This window comes from Coregonus lavaretus (genome assembly GCF_964263955.1).
Source record: "Coregonus lavaretus genome assembly, chromosome: 1".
Classification (NCBI taxonomy): Eukaryota; Metazoa; Chordata; class Actinopteri; order Salmoniformes; family Salmonidae; genus Coregonus; species Coregonus lavaretus.
This window is the reverse complement of record NC_139988.1, coordinates 63362420-63378057: the sequence shown is the minus strand read 5'-3', so window position 1 is coordinate 63378057 and position 15638 is coordinate 63362420. Positions and strand designations below refer to the sequence as shown.

The following is a 15638-nucleotide window of genomic DNA, read 5'->3' as shown; positions in this document are numbered from 1 at the left end:
TCAATGAGCCGCACAGTGCATTCTGGGCTATTCTGGGACAAGAAGAGCTCTCCTTCAAGGAGTAAATGGGAGTCAATTGGGCGCTAGCTAAAAAACCCAACATTAGCATGCATTTCGTGAACAAGAATTAAAACATTGCAAATATTTTCTGAGATGTAATATCGTATAGCTTTGGAGTCGTAATATTGTGTATTTTCGAGGAAAATAGACAGGTTTCTCGACTCATACCCGGACTTTGAGAAGGGATTGGATGACGATTATCTTAGCAACCGTGTGATGCATTATAACAACATTAAGGCGATTGGTCGACAGTCTGCTGGGTGGAGGCTTATACCTCATTCATTGCCCAATGGGATTCCCATCTCCTCCTCTCTGATATCTCTGCCTGAACCTAAACTAAAGATTGCAGTCACATTCGAGTGGACTTTTTTTTGTCCGGTCTCGGATTCAGGAATGTACATGTGAAATAAATGACTGTGAAATGGTATCATACGATACAATGTTGCTGTCCAAGTAGGAGTCAAACAAGAACGACAAAGCAGTGGTGGAAAATATCCTGTAATATCGCTTGTTTTGGACATCGCTAACTAGCTAGCTAGCGACGTTGACCCAACAATAAACACGGTAGGTATCTAACAGTAACTAGCTAGCTAGTTAGTAACGCTATGTTCCTTATGTTTTTCTTTCTGTGTCTTGTCAAATATACATGCATTTTTGTATTTATAGAACTATATTGTTTATTTAGCCTTCTATTAGCACATCTCTTTACGACAATACTGGGGGTTCTCAATCAGCTGATTTGTAGAAGTAAACATTGTCACTGGACATTAGGGTTTAGGAATTATATATATATATATTTTAAAGGTATGTTATTTTTGTCCACTAGATAGACACAGCCGTTAGTTAAGTGTCATACAAATTGCGATAAAGGGATGGGCTCCAGTGATTAAGCCAAAGCTTTTGACAAACACACGTTAATGCTCTCGTGAGCACTCACTGTACGTTCACGTTCCCTTCTTCCAGGAAGTTATATTCCTCACTGGTGTCATATTGTTTTCTGTGGCAATTTGTCTTACTGTCAACAAAAACCTCAGTAGACTGTGTGATTGATGTCTAAACTCGTGTCCACACGTACCATAAATGCAGATGTAAGATAAAACAGTCTTGTGATCTCTAAATTGTGTGACTCCGCAGGATGTGGAAATAGTATTTTAATCAGATTCTCTTTTCTGGCAATGAATGTCACTAACACTAGAATATTCTAGTGACAGCCCTTGATGTGTTTGTTTCCTTTAAAATATGTCAAATGCCACCTAAATGGAGAATAAAGGGAGCTGGAAATTGCAGAACTACAAGGAGCACGTGTGCACCTAAATTGAAAAATGTAGGCTCACACAAATACATTTAGGAGCAGAATGACAAATATTTGAGGTAATAATGCTAGAATTGTAAATTTTTCTAGGCGCACTGGTGCTCCTAAATTTAAATTGCAAGTTGTACAGCAAAATATTTAGCCGCATATACAAGTAAAATGGTCGCACTGTAGAGCCCTGTGACAATGTGTTTTTCATTGGGTTGTTTGTTCAGCTTATTGTCAGCATAACCACAGCAGATATCTTGTGTGTATGTCACAGCATGTCATGTGGGAGTAACTCATCCCTGGAGGCGCGATGCTAGCCACACAGACCCCAGAGACAGGGCCAGAGGCAAAAGATGTCAAGCAGGTAGGCTAAACATCTTTTACTGTTAATGGCCCACCCAATCCCATAAACCACTTCCACGTGACTCTGAAAAGGTGATCAGATCAGATCTCTCTCACAGATACTCTGTTAGGGTTTGAGTGACACATCGACTCTGTCTATGCATGACCAATGTTAGTATTTTAACAATAAGCCTATGTGAATGTTTATTGCTTAGCATAATGCTTATTGCATATTGGGATACCTTGATTTCCATAGAAACCCAGGTTACTATGTCAAACACCTTAGCCTATATGACATGGCATAGTTATTTACGTAAGTGACAGCGTGGACAAGTAGATTGGGTCGCGTTAGAGTTCAGACACAGACCATCAAAAAATCTGCTTTTAAACCATTTCACCTGCATTTCATATTGAAAGCCAAACTTGTTTTTTGCTTCAATAGAGTGATCAGGGGCTTGCAACTATGGTTTTCCTTCACATAAAATACATTAGTGCAACACATTCGGCAGAAAATGGCTTCATTTTCATCAGATGACAACAGAAGTGCAACACTATTTGGCTAGGGCCTCCCGAGTGGCGCAGCAGTCTAAGGCACTGCAGTGCTTGAGGCGTCACTAGAGATCCTGGTTCGATCCCGGGCTATGTCGCAGCCGGCCGTGACCGGGAGACCCATGAGGCGACGCACAATTGGCCCAGCGTAGTCCGGGTTTGGGGAGGGTTTGGCCAGCCGGGATGTCCTTGTCCCATCGCGCTCTAGCAACTTCTGTGGCGGGCTGAGCGCATGCACGCTGACACAGTCGCCAGTTGTACGGTCTTTCCTCCAACACATTGGTGCGGCTGGCTTCCGGGTTAAGCGAGCAGTGTGTCAAGAAGCAGTGCGGTTTGGCAGGGTTGTGTTTCAGAGGACGCATGGCTCTCGACCTTCGCCTCTCCCGAGTCCGTACGGGAGTTGCAGCGATGGGACAAGACTGTAACTACCAATTGGATATCATGAAATTGGGGAGAAAAAAATACATAAAATACAATATTTGGCTAGCAGCCACACAAGTAAATGAGCGTACAATGAAAAAGCTAGTTATCTTTTGCAAAAACGATGCATGGCCAGATTTTTTTGAATGTTTATCACAGAAAAAATGCAGCCAGCTACATTTCTTAATGTTTTGCTTGAAGTTAATCTTGCATTTTAACTGAGAAAAGTAAGCTACGCTGAGAAAAGTACAGGAGAAAAGTAGCGACACATCAGTCAGAGCACTGTTTGCTGATAGAATGCCTGCTCATGAATTCTCATCCGAGTGCAGAAGTGCAACTGAAGCACAAAATTAGTCCGATACCGAGCAGAAATTACAATAAGAAGCAATTTAGATCTGCGTTTACAAAACGCAGCAAGATATTTCTTATGTGTTTTATCTTTTTTTTCTGCCTGGAAAAACGCAGAATTCCGCGTTAATGCTGCCCCTGATGTAGTGACAGCGTAGCTTACTTTTTTATGTCACGGTTTGTGATTGCACTACTTTATGACAGCCGGTTTAAATAAAGTGACTCAAAAAGTGTCAGATATTGATTTTATGTTTGTTTAAGTTGTGTAGGCTATCTTTGCTGTTCTAGTAATACACTGCAAAACGCAGCATCATATGATGCAAAATGCATCATACCGGCTGTATTTCTGTATTTTGAAAGTTATACATGTTGAAAACTTGATTGCTGACATGCAAAACATTCTGGGATTATATCAATAATGGACTAATGAAACTAAAATATCGTTTTTGGGTGGAGTTTTCCTTTAACTGAACTCTGATGTTTGATTTAGGCTAGAGGCTGTGCAATGTAGTCTGTGGGATAAATATCATAGATAATCAATAATATGCTGTCATTGTCAAGTTTTCCAGACAACGTCAGTGAGTCAAAGGTTTGTTTTATGAGTTCAAACTTTAGGCTAGTTTCCATGGTTCCTATTTACTGGAGAAAATAAAGATAACAAGTGTTCCCATTTGTAGTCAGGTTGGTAGAACTTGCATGAGCAGAAGTTAGCTAGAGGACCTAAACATAAGTACGTTTACAGTCTATTTTAGATGTCAAAGAGCCATGTTGACAGATGCCCATAACACATTCCTGTCCAACAGTAGCTCATAAATAATCTGTTTTGTGTGTTATTGCGTAAAATGGATGGCCTCTGGCCATTTTGCTAGTGTCAGCTGACATCAGGTGACTTGCATGTCAGGGTATGTTTCATATTCACATGGCCAATGACCCCACTAAAAGTGTTGACACATCTTTTCTGCCATTAATTTCCAATATCTGGGGAAGTCCATTGTGAAATTGTGTCACTTCAAACAGTTGAAGACATTTGGAAATGTTTCAGCTGTTGGGCTAAGTCCATGTTTGTCACTATGTTAAAGGCACACATACTATATTGCTCCTTACCACCTTTGCAACAACATTTTGACCCGAGGCCGATCTTAAGTAATTATGTGACTGATCTGATAGTTACAATAAAGGAAGCAATATAATGTCCCGCTGCCTGTCACTTTTTGTTTCTTTATGCAAAGAGGTTTTAACTCAGTTATGTAATGTACCTATGACTGCATTGATTTCCACAATAATAGGCATACATTTCAAGTTGTCATTGAATATGAGAAAGATTGGAGTTGACTGCCCCAGTGAAATGGAAGCTGAGAAAATACTAGATATCCATTTTGGTTTAACCCAATCTTACCATTTCTTTAGTGGATCAAAGAGAAGTTGGCGTGGTCACTCAAGGCTCTGCAGAAGCGTTACGTGACAACCGATGTCGTTGTTACCAGCGAGGATGGTAACGCCAACCTGCTGTGCTGTGCACTGGAGGCCGTCTTTATCCATGGCATCAAGAGCAAATATGTTCGCTCCGAGGCCGGGGGACACGCCAGGAAAGGGGGGTCCCGGGGACCCCTCCCCCAACCTGTGTTCTGGAGCCTGCTCAAGACGGTCACTCACCGGTGGGTGGAAGCCTTAAGCTGTATAATGAGAATCCCACTTCCCCTATAGATAGCCCTACAGACGCCTGTAGTGCAGTGTCTCCATCCTCATTCACTTTAGTGTGCTAGAGAAGTTGGAAGTTCAGATAATGGAATGTTTATATCCTCTCTGTTATGTTGCAATAAGTGTGTATAACAAATCACAGAATGTTATTAATTTACAGTAGTTAAGCAGAATGCTATTTATTTACAGTAGTTAAACAGAATGCTATTTATTTACAGTAGTTAAGCAGAATGCTATTTATTTACAGTAGTTAAGCAGAATGCTATTTATTTACAGTAGTTAAGCAGAATGACAATAGTAAAGGTTTCAGATCAAATGGCGTAGCTTGTTTCAATATGTGTAGTGTATACTGTACATGAAACGATTCTCTAATGATAAATGATGTAATGTCTCCTCCTGGTGCCCTCAGTGACGTGATCACGGAGCTGGAGAAGCTGAGCTTCGTGGGTACGGACACGGGTCGTTGCCGGGCCTGGCTGCGGCTGGCCCTCAACCACGGCCTGATGGAGTGCTACCTGGCCTCCCTGTTCCGCGAGGGCTCCAAACTGCAGGCCCACTACCAGCCCTCCGCACTGCTCCTGGACCCTGAGGAGCGTGAGGTGCTGCTCAGTTACATCCAGGGCTTGGCCTCCCTCACCTTCAACCTCTCGTACAAGTCGGCCGTGCTCAACGAGTGGACCACCACCCCTCTGGCTCTGGCCGGCCTCTGCCCTGCCGCCCAGGCCGACGTGCTCGACCTCCCCTGTCTCACCAAGCGCAAGGAATCCTGGGATACGGTGTCACAGTCGTCCGGCGGGTCGGATACGGTTGAAGTGCAGCGAGGGGGACCAGGGGTGCTGGGGAAGGGGATTGGGGGGGTCTCAGAGGGTAGGACCCCTCTAAATTCTTCCAATTTGAGCCTGGACACCACAGGGTCGTCTCAGCTCTCCTCCAGTCTGAGCTCTGACAGTCTGCTTCATGGTCACGACCCCAAGAGCCCAGACAAGGAGCCCTGGCCATGTGACCTGGAAAACCCCTCCAACATGGAGAACAATGGCAATGCCAAGAGGCATCTCAAAGAGTAAGTCATGTGTGAATGTTGTTAGTGTGCCTCTGCTAAGGAATGAGGTCCTTGGCAGATCACCACAGCAGTATAAGACATAGGCCCAAATCATTTCTGCATTTAGCAGATGCTTTTATCCAAAGCAACATGAGGTCAATGCCTGTAGGCGTACTCCTGCAAGAATGAAACCCACCGCAATTATGGTGATGTAAGCAACATGCTTCAACTAACAATGTTTAAAGAAATTAATTAAAGACTTAAAGGAACTTTCTAACATTTTGTCCCTTGTTTCAGTTGGTGATTTCTGACGACCTCTGACATCTCCTGTTTTCTGTAACCATGCAGTGTTCTGGCAGACTTCAGGGAGAGTGCCCACTCCAGTCAGGACTCCATGCGCGAGGATTCGTACGTGTCCACCCCGGGCGCAGACCACCTCTCTGAGAACACGGCCTTCAGTGGCTCCGACAGCGAGACCCAGGGACATGTCACACTTCTCACTGGCCCCTCTAGCCCTGCTTCACTGGGGTCAGACCAGGAAGAGCCGTCCACTAAGACCCACGTCCCCTCCGACGTGTTCTTGCACACTGAAGGGCCCTCCAGTCTCAGTGACTGTGTGGAGAGAACATCGACAACTCCTCACCTGCCTGTCACTGAGACGCCACGGGAGAAAAAGACAGAAGATTCTGCTAAGAGCGCCTCTGAGCCTTCAGCCCACATGAACCTACGCCACACTACCAGCGTGCTCTGCAGGAGGGTGTCTACAGACTCAATCGCAGTAAATTTAATCTCGCTCTCATTCCCTCCATCCCTCTGTCTGACTAATTCGTCATGTGATTGACCTGACCTTAAAGAGCGACTGCCTTTAAAAAGCAACGAATCCCTTTGAAAATGGCCTCTGTGGCATCGATAAGAATCAGAAACAGTTATTCCAGTGTCAAAATTGACCACAAAGTGTAAATAGGATAATTTTGGTCATAAAGTCTCGCCTAAAACGGAGTTTGGAACATCCGTGCGTCACAACGGGTAAATGAACGTTGGGTTTTGATTTGATGATGTCCATTTGCCCTTAGCATGGGGTGAACAGCTGCGGTGATTGCTCGCTATCCAAAGGCATAGACAGCGAGACAGACCTGCCCAGCAGCTCTGTCTTTGTTTACATAAGACATGTTGCACTTTTTTTTAAACTTGAGAAGTACGGCACCAAACACCTTTTTAGTTAGATGTATAATTGTAATTGTGCAACTAAAACATCCTCAGTAAAAACATCTACATTCATTTTAGATTTCTTGAGTTATCTTACGTTCATTCTGGGGATTTTGAGGAAGTGAAATAGACTTCCACATCTACCGTGTCTATCGGTTTTCTAATGAGTAAAAGAAAACTTGTCAATCAGCGTGTTCAGTCGCTCTTTAAGTTCTTTTAGCTCTCCTTGACCTTTGCCCTAGATAATGATATAATATTATGATATATTTTCCACTGTAGTCTAGGCTGAATGGGTAGAACTCATATTGTGCAAAGCTTTGCTAAATAATAGAGCACCTGTGTGTTTATATGGTTACAAGCTGAAAGAACAATTCCATTTCCAGATTTTCTAAATTAGCAACCAATCACCACTAAGACCCATCTACCCTTTCTTAGCATTCCCACTCCTGGATCTCTGAGGATGACATCTATAAGCCACACCTTGAGGAACTGGCTGACCCCGATGACTTTTTGCTTGGGTCTGGCCCAGCTTGTGTGAACGGATTGACCTCTCCCCCCCCAGAGCCCGAGACCCCCCAGTCTCCCCCCAGCGTGGTTCACCGCAGGCAGATAGGTAAGTTCCCAAAACCAGTGACACCACCACTTCTAGCACTTCTTGAACACAGAACAGCTTGTGATGCAGTCTGTTGTAACCACCATATGAACGGCCTTGGTCATGAGGTGACAGTATGCCAAAAGATTGTTCCTAGTTTTCAGCCCTTGTTTGTTCTGGTCTTTGACACTTTAGTTCAAGGGAATTAAGATTAACCAAAGACTTGTTTGTTCAATGGCAGGGTTTGTCAGTCATTGGACAGTCCACAACTTCCATAATTGACCCTTTGCTAAGCCTAATTAAACACAGACTACCCCTTGCTAATCAAGAGACTGTTGAGTATGTTATGGTGGACTGTCATTACAATTGCTTCACGGGAACCTGGTACAATGAAGTTTGTAGTGTGGCTAGCTAGCCACTGAATGGTTCTGAATGCACTGTCATGCAGTCAAAGCTACTACTAGCCAACTTGTTCTCTTCACAGAATCATTGGTACTTCCTCCTTATGGTATGTTTGAACCTCGGTGTTGAATATACATTTTGCCCGGTGGTTTCATGTTCAGATAAAACCTGTTATACAGGTTTAGTGAAACATTTCTTGATGGCATGCAAAGTTTGATCTGGACAGAGATTAGGCCCAGGCACTTTAGAGATCTGTTGTGCAGTTTTTCAATAGCATCCTCTTTCTTTCCCTCCCTGTTCTCTTTCACTCTTTCTCTCTGTCCTTCAGGCCTGTCCAACCCTTTCCGCGGACTGCTGAAGCTGGGCCACCTGGAGCGGCGGGGCACGGTGGGTATGTGGCGCGACTACTACTGCGAGCTCTCGCCCTTCGAGTTCCGCCTCTACCTGAACGCAGAGGAGCGCACTTGCTGCGACAACTGCTCCCTGCTGCGTTGCGAGGACGCCCGCGTCACCTCGGCCGAGGGCCGCTTCGACCTGGCCTTCCCAGGGAAAAGGCTCCTCATGCGGGCGGCCAACCGCGATGAGGCAGAGGACTGGGTGGACCGCATTGCTGAAGCCGTCAACAAGTGCCGCCCGCTTCACCGCCTCGATGACCAGTGGGAGGTGCTGCAGCCCACTGACAGCAGTGTAACCCCGGATGAGCCCCCAAAATCTTCCCCTTCGTCCCCCTCCTCCGTACCCGCCAGTCCCGAGCGAGGGGGGGCTGTGGTTGAGCAGGAGCTGCCACTGGAGCTGGACTGGACGCGTCCCACAGACCCAGAGTCAGACGCCATTAAGGAGGCGGTGCTGTACTTCTCACAGGACTCTGAGGCTCGCAACTGGACTCCTCTGGTCTTCTCCCTCTCCTTAGAGACTCTCAAGGGCTTCCGGATGCAGGACGGGCAGAAGGTGCTGTGCTGCACCCACCCCATCGAGGGGATCCGGGACGTGGTCCCAGACGTTTCTCTGGGCGGACCAGCCTTCTTTAGGGTGGTAACGGCCAAGGATACGCTCAAGCTGAGGGCCAAGAGCTCTGAGGAGGCACGTGCCTGGAGGGGCCTCATCAGGGGAGCCCTGGACTCCTACCTGGAGAGTGGAGAAGACTGGGAGCCTGAGAGCCCTGGGGTGGCCCCTGGGGCAGGGGGGAACATCCACAGACTGGTGCAGCATAGACTGAAGGGGGACGGGGTGCTGCTGGCCCATCTATGCACAGTGCCCACAGAGAAGGGGCTGGACCTTCAGGCCTTCAAGTGTGCAGGTAGCTCTAAATCTCATCAAGCTACTAGTTGTTAAGGGCAATTCCACGGTAACAGTGACACTGATACTCAAATTTTTCACTTTAAAGTGTAAGTCAAACAAAAACCAAGGATTGCAAACAAGAACATTTTACAAAAACACATTTACTTGAAGAACAGTGCAGATGCAAAGTGTCAACTGTCATTCTGTTACCAAACTTGCATCTGCACTGTTCTTCAAGTAAGTGTTTTTTGTACAATTTTCAGTGGAAATTGCTACATAGAGATTTTTTTTTACATACATTTTAAAGTGACATCTTAGTCTGTCCCAATCTGTTCCGTGGAATTGCCCTTGACCAGGCAACACTTTAGTGTCCATTACTTTCCCCTTACCGTGCCGTTACTGGGAGCGACAGAGTATGTAGTAACGCCTTTCTTCTCTGTAGGTTGTCCAAAGGCGGTAGGCGTCTCCCGAGGGAAAGCCAGACTGTGTGAGTTCTCAGGGCAGTACTACTGCGACACTTGTCACCAGGGCGACGCCATCGTCATACCCTCCCGCATGGTGCACAACTGGGACCTCGCGCCTCGAGAGGTGAGTCTCTCAAGGGTCTATGGACCACACACACACAATATTTGTGCCAAAGTATTTCCATGGTCAATAAAAAAAAAAAAAAAAAAGATTTGCAAACATAATCATAATGGAAACATACCATAACTTCCTCCTTGCATAACTTTTGTTATTTTACCTTTGACATTAAACTAAACCAGTACTGTTGGCCTTGGATCAATATTATTTGTGTTTGTTGTTAAGATGCTCTTGTATGCATCCTTTGCCCTGGTTGTGTAAATGTAGGTCTCCAGACAGGCTGTTAAGCTGCTGGCTCAGATTGAACATGAGCCGCTGCTCAACCTTGACCTTTTAAACCCTGACCTGTGGGAGCATGCCGAGGCCATGGCCCAGGCACAGAGCCTCAGACAGCGGCTGCGTCTCCTAGGAGACTACCTGCTCACCTGCCGCAGCGGAGCATGCAAGAACATCCAGAGCAGGTGTGTGTGTGATCCACTTTTGTATGTTTGTCTTTTTTGTTTAAAGCTGTACTATGTAGCTTTTTGGGTGATCTGACCAAATTCACGTAGAAATGTGTGTTATAGATCTGTCATTCTCATTGAAAGCAAGTCTAAGAAGCGGTAGATCTGTTCTATGTGCGCTATTTCTAGGCTTCCCTTAAGTTTCATTTTTGCGTCTTTTACTTTCGGTTTTGAACAACAACAGAAAATAAAATAGTTTGGGTTATGGAAAATATATTTCACAGCGGTTTAGATGGTACAATGATTCTCTAAACTATACTTGCTTGTTTTGTCACAAACTGAAATTAAGCGAACTATTATAATTTTAGCAACCAGGAAATGGCAGAGCGATTTCTGCATAGCGCATCTTTAAGTATTGCAGAACTGGGTCAAATGAAAGTTTATCAAAGTGAGCTGGTTAACATATTGATCCTGCTTTCTGAGAACTCGGGTCATCCAGATCATTCTTCAGATGATCTGGACTTGGGCCAAACGGTAATGGATTAATAATTTCCACATACCAGTCAACCTTTATTGTTTAACTATTGCGTTGTTATTTCTCTCTCAAGACTGGGCCCAAGGACATACTTGTTAGAATCAAGCCATCTCTACAGCGTCATGGACTTAAGACAGGTATCAATACAGTCATTACTTAATTATCCCTGTTAGTCAATTCACTTTTACATTTAAATAATACACATTATTTACCTGCAAAACTACACCACCAGAAACCAAGTCCATGTAGGTAATAAGCTTGAATTAGCTTTTTCTCCTTGTGTGTGTGTGTTTAGATAGCGGAGGGAATGTATGTGGCCTACCTGAACACGTTGATCCAGTTTGCCTCCAACCACGTCCACCACTGTGACCTTTGCACGCAGAGGGGCTTCATCTGCCAGATCTGTCACGCCAGTGACATCATCTTCCCCTTCCAGTTCGACACCACCACCAGGTAGGGCCCTGGCCTCTCATCACTTCAATACACTGAAATGTGATCACTCACTGACCTGACCACCCCACCTCCTCACATACTCTCCCTCTGTCTCCCACAAAGATGTAAAGAGTGTAAGGCCGTGTTTCACGCAACCTGCAAGGCCAAGTCGCCTTCCTGTCCACGATGCCTGCGGCTTCAGAGGTACCTCGAGAGAGATCTGCAGGACTAACCGGCAACCCTGCAGGAATGCTCTTTGTGACCCAGTGGGCTTCCCGTAGATCTGCAGGACTAACCGGCAACCCTGCAGGAATGCTCTTTGTGACCCAGTGGGCTTCCTGTAGATCTGCAGGACTAACCGGCAACCCTGCAGGAATGCTCTTTGTGACCCAGTGGGCTTCCCGTAGCTGCAGAGACCTTTGAAATGACAAACGATAAGAACAGACATTGACGTCCTGCTTCTAGTTTCTTTTTTCTACATGAACTAACCTCAAGTGCAATTAGGAAGTGTGACTGTATGTACCGACCATAGACCAAACATGATCAACCGAACTGGATAGTGGTAGAGCCAGGAGCTATTCGTCAACTTGCACTAATATAGAGAGGTTTCTGCTATTGACATGATTGGCAAGGTGAAGCACACTAATATGTTCTTACATCTCTGAACTCGCTCTACGTCTTAAGTGTCCAAGCCAAGGAATCATATGAACAGTAGAATCCAGTAAAGGATGATGCCAAGAATCTCCTTTATGCAATTTTTTGACATTTATACATTGATGTTGTCATTGTTTGGGGGCTTGTGTTGTTTTTTTAACCAGTTATTTCATGTTTACAGGAAACGCTCGCTGTAAATTTCTGTACATTTTGTACAGAACTTTCTGGGAAGCTCAAAGCAGGAAGTCACTCATAAAATAAATATTAAACTGCTTCCAGTTCCACAAGACGGGATACATATATACGCCTGCAAAAAAACTGCACTTGAAAACTTTCTCAACCTTAGATCATGCCTTCATTTTGGTTTTTACACTCAAAAACATAATGTTCCAGTCATGGTCAAAAGTTTTGAGAATGACACAAGTATTGGTCTTCACAAAGTTTGCTGCTTCAGTGTTTTTAGATATTTTTGTCAGATGTTTCTATGGTATACTGAAGTATAATTACAAGCATTCCATAAGTGTCAAAGGCTTTTATTGACAATTACATGAAGTTTATGCAAAGAGTCAATATTTGCAGTGTTGACCCTACTTTTTCAAGACCTCTGTAATCCGCCCTGGCATACTGTCAATTAACTTCTGGGCCACATCCTGACTGATGGCAGCCCATTCTTGCATAATCAATGCTTGGAGTTGGTCAGAATTTGTGGGGTTTTGTTTGTCCACCCGCCTCTTGAGGATTGACCACAAGTTCTCAATGGGATTAAGGTCTGGGGAGTTTCCTAGCCATGGACCCAAAATGTTGATGTTTTGTTCCCTGAGCCACTTAGTTATCACTTTTGCCTTATGGCAAGGTGCTCCATCATGCTGGAAAAGGCATTGGGCGTCACCAAACTGTTCTTGGATGGTTGGGAGAAGTTGCTCTCGGAGGATGTGTTGGTACCATTCTTTATTCAAGGCTGTGTTCTTAGGCAAAATTGTGAGTGAGCCCACTCCCTTGGCTGAGAAGCAACCCCACACATGAATGGTCTCAGGATGCTTTACTGTTGGCATGACACAGGACTGATGGTAGCGCTCACCTTGTCTTCTCCGGACAAGGTGTTTTCCAATTGCCCCAAACAGTCGGAAAGGGGTTTAATCAGTGAAAATGACTACCCCAGTCCTCAGCAGTCCAATCCCTGTACCTTTTGCAGAATATCAGTCTGTCCCTGATGTTTTTCCTGGAGAGAAGTGGCTTCCTAGCTGCCCGTCTGACTCCAGGCCATCCTCCAAAAGTCTTTGCCTCACTGTGCGTGCAGATGCACTCACACCTGCCTGCTGCCATTCCTGAGCAAGCTCTGCACTGGTGGTGCCCCGATCCCGCAGCTGAATCAACTTTAGGAGACGGTCCTGGCGCTTGCTGGAATTTCTTGGGCGCCCTGAAGCCTTCTTCACAACAATTGAACCTCTCTCCTTGAAGTTCTTGATGATCCGATAAATTGTTGATTTAGGTGCAATCTTACTAGCAGCAATATCCTTACCTGTGAAGCCCTTTTTGTGCAAAGCAATGATGACGGCACGTGTTTCCTTGCAGGTAACCGGAGGAAGAACAATGATTTCAAGCACCACCCTCCTTTTAAAGCTTCCAGTCTGTATTCTAACTCAATCAGCATGACGGAGTGATCTCCAGCCTTGTCCTCGTCAACACTCTCACCTGTGTTAACGAGAGAATCACTGACATGATGTCAGCTGGTCCTTTTGTGGCAGGGCTGAAATGCAGTGGAAATGTTTTTGGGGGATTAAGTTCATTTTCATGGCAAAGAGGGACTTTGCAATTAATTGCAATTCATCTGATCACTCTTCGTGACATTCTGGAGTATATGCAAATTGCCATCATAACTGAGGCAGCAGACTTTGTGAAAAATTTATAGTTGTGTAATTCTCAAAACGTTTGACCACGACTGTAGTATTGTGTATCATGCAACATCACTGAAATTGTGCCACAAATAGAAAATGAGGAAATGGGTGATTTTTAAGTACTGTCAAAGCATAGATTGTCATTATTGAATGTTAGTTGCCAAATGTCAACATTTGTGAGTACTTGCGTCTTGATACAAATCTGTTCATTCAGAATGGGAATTTCTTAATGTCATGATGTTATCACCATCTGATAAGTTCTGACCACATAAAGAAACATTCTGCCCAAGTTATAATAACTAGTCATTAATTAAATGCGTTGGTTTAGGATTTATGCTCCGCTTTATCCTGAAACCCTTGTGCTGCAAAATATCGGTCTGGTTCCAGGCTAACATTAAAAATAAGCTTGTAGTCTGAGAAATTCTTTCCCCAACCATGGTGGTATCCTACCAGTATGATAAGCCATATGAAATAACAGAATGTTGATTAGCATAATGAAAAAAATGCTTATGTCACAGTTGCGAACCAGCTTTGTAGAGTGAGTGTTGGTTCATTAATGTTCCTGCTTCGTAACTGGACTTCTCAATGTTTAAGGATATTCTAAATCATTTTGCATACTTGCACCTTAACACATTGGTATGACCGTTTATCCTGTAGTTATTTTCATTCAATAGTTTCAGCCAGTTTTCCTCCCAGAGAAATCATGATTTATTTCAAAGGGTATATGGCCTTTTTAATTATTTTATGTATAATTTGGCGAAGGAACGCTTTTTTACCATTCAACCATTGAAAAGATGTCATTATTTTACATTTTAACTGAAGGAAATGGATGGCTTTCCTGATATCTGACGCTGAGATCATGTAAGACGTCATGTGTAAAGCAGAATTGCATAGTGAAGCAGAGTCCTGAAATTATGTTACACTATGCCGCTGGATTCCAATGGTTACTCAAGAGGCGGCAGAATATAATCTCTTTTACCCATGTTTTTATGACATAATATATCAAGGTTTTATTATTAGTTACACTGTCTTGTACACATTCACAGCTAAAAGCTGAATTGCAGTATACATACAAAAAACAAAGAAAGAAGATAAAAGTTGAAGAAGAAAGAAATATGGCATGAAGTCTCTAGTCTTGACAGCTTCTGATGGTGACTGCTGTTGGTGTGAAGGTCTCAATTTGTGTATCATTTTATAAATGCTAATTATATTAATGATATAAATAAGAATAAATACATCTATCTAGTTATCGTTCTCTTTGTAGTTCCATTGCATCATTCACATTTTCCAAAATAGTTTGTCTGTGTAGAAAGTGTGTACTATTGTACTACCAGTGGAGTAAAGTACTACTTAAGTAGTTTTTTTGGACAACTTTTACTTTTACTTCACTACATTCCTAAAGAAAAGAATGTACTTTTTGCTCCATACATTTTCCCTGACACCCAAAAGTATTTGTTAGGTGATGAATGCTTAGCAGGACAGGAAAATGGTCCAATTCATGCACTTATCAAGAGAACACGTGGTCATCCCTACTACCTCTGATCTGGCAGACTCACTAAACACATGCATCGTGTGTAAATGATGTGTTAGAGTGGACCCCTGGCTATCCGTACATTTTTAAAACAAGAAAATGGTGCCGTCTGCTTTGCTTAATATATGGAATTTGTAATGATTTATACTTTTACTTTTGATACTTAAGTATATTTTAGCGATTCCATTTACTTTTGATACTTAAGTATATTTAGAACCAAATACTTTTAGACTTTTACTCATGTAGTATTTTACTGGGTGACTTTCACTTTCACTTGAGTAACTCTATTAAGCTATCTATACATTTACTCAAGTATGACAATTGGGCACTTT

At 43.7% G+C, this 15638-nt stretch overlaps 1 protein-coding gene across 2 annotated transcripts; it reads left to right on the top strand.

Moving 5' to 3' along the window:
- The first annotated feature begins 403 nt into the window (after positions 1-403).
- On the top strand, positions 404-15024 carry LOC311135404 (pleckstrin homology domain-containing family M member 1-like). Of its 2 annotated transcripts, none has more exons than XM_084169337.1 (12): positions 404-624; positions 1635-1724; positions 4427-4674; positions 5127-5777; positions 6105-6534; positions 7398-7575; positions 8285-9253; positions 9677-9822; positions 10084-10277; positions 10868-10931; positions 11090-11247; positions 11350-15024. In XM_084169337.1, exons 2-12 carry the CDS (start codon positions 1671-1673, stop codon positions 11456-11458), a joined length of 3201 nt encoding a protein of 1066 aa, XP_084025463.1. In that variant the 5' UTR covers positions 404-624; positions 1635-1670; the 3' UTR covers positions 11459-15024. The 2 variants fall into 2 exon arrangements, with proteins under 2 accessions (XP_084025463.1, XP_084025464.1); XM_084169338.1 differs by lacking the exon at positions 404-624 and adding an exon at positions 1302-1384.
- Positions 15025-15638: the final 614 nt, after the last annotated feature.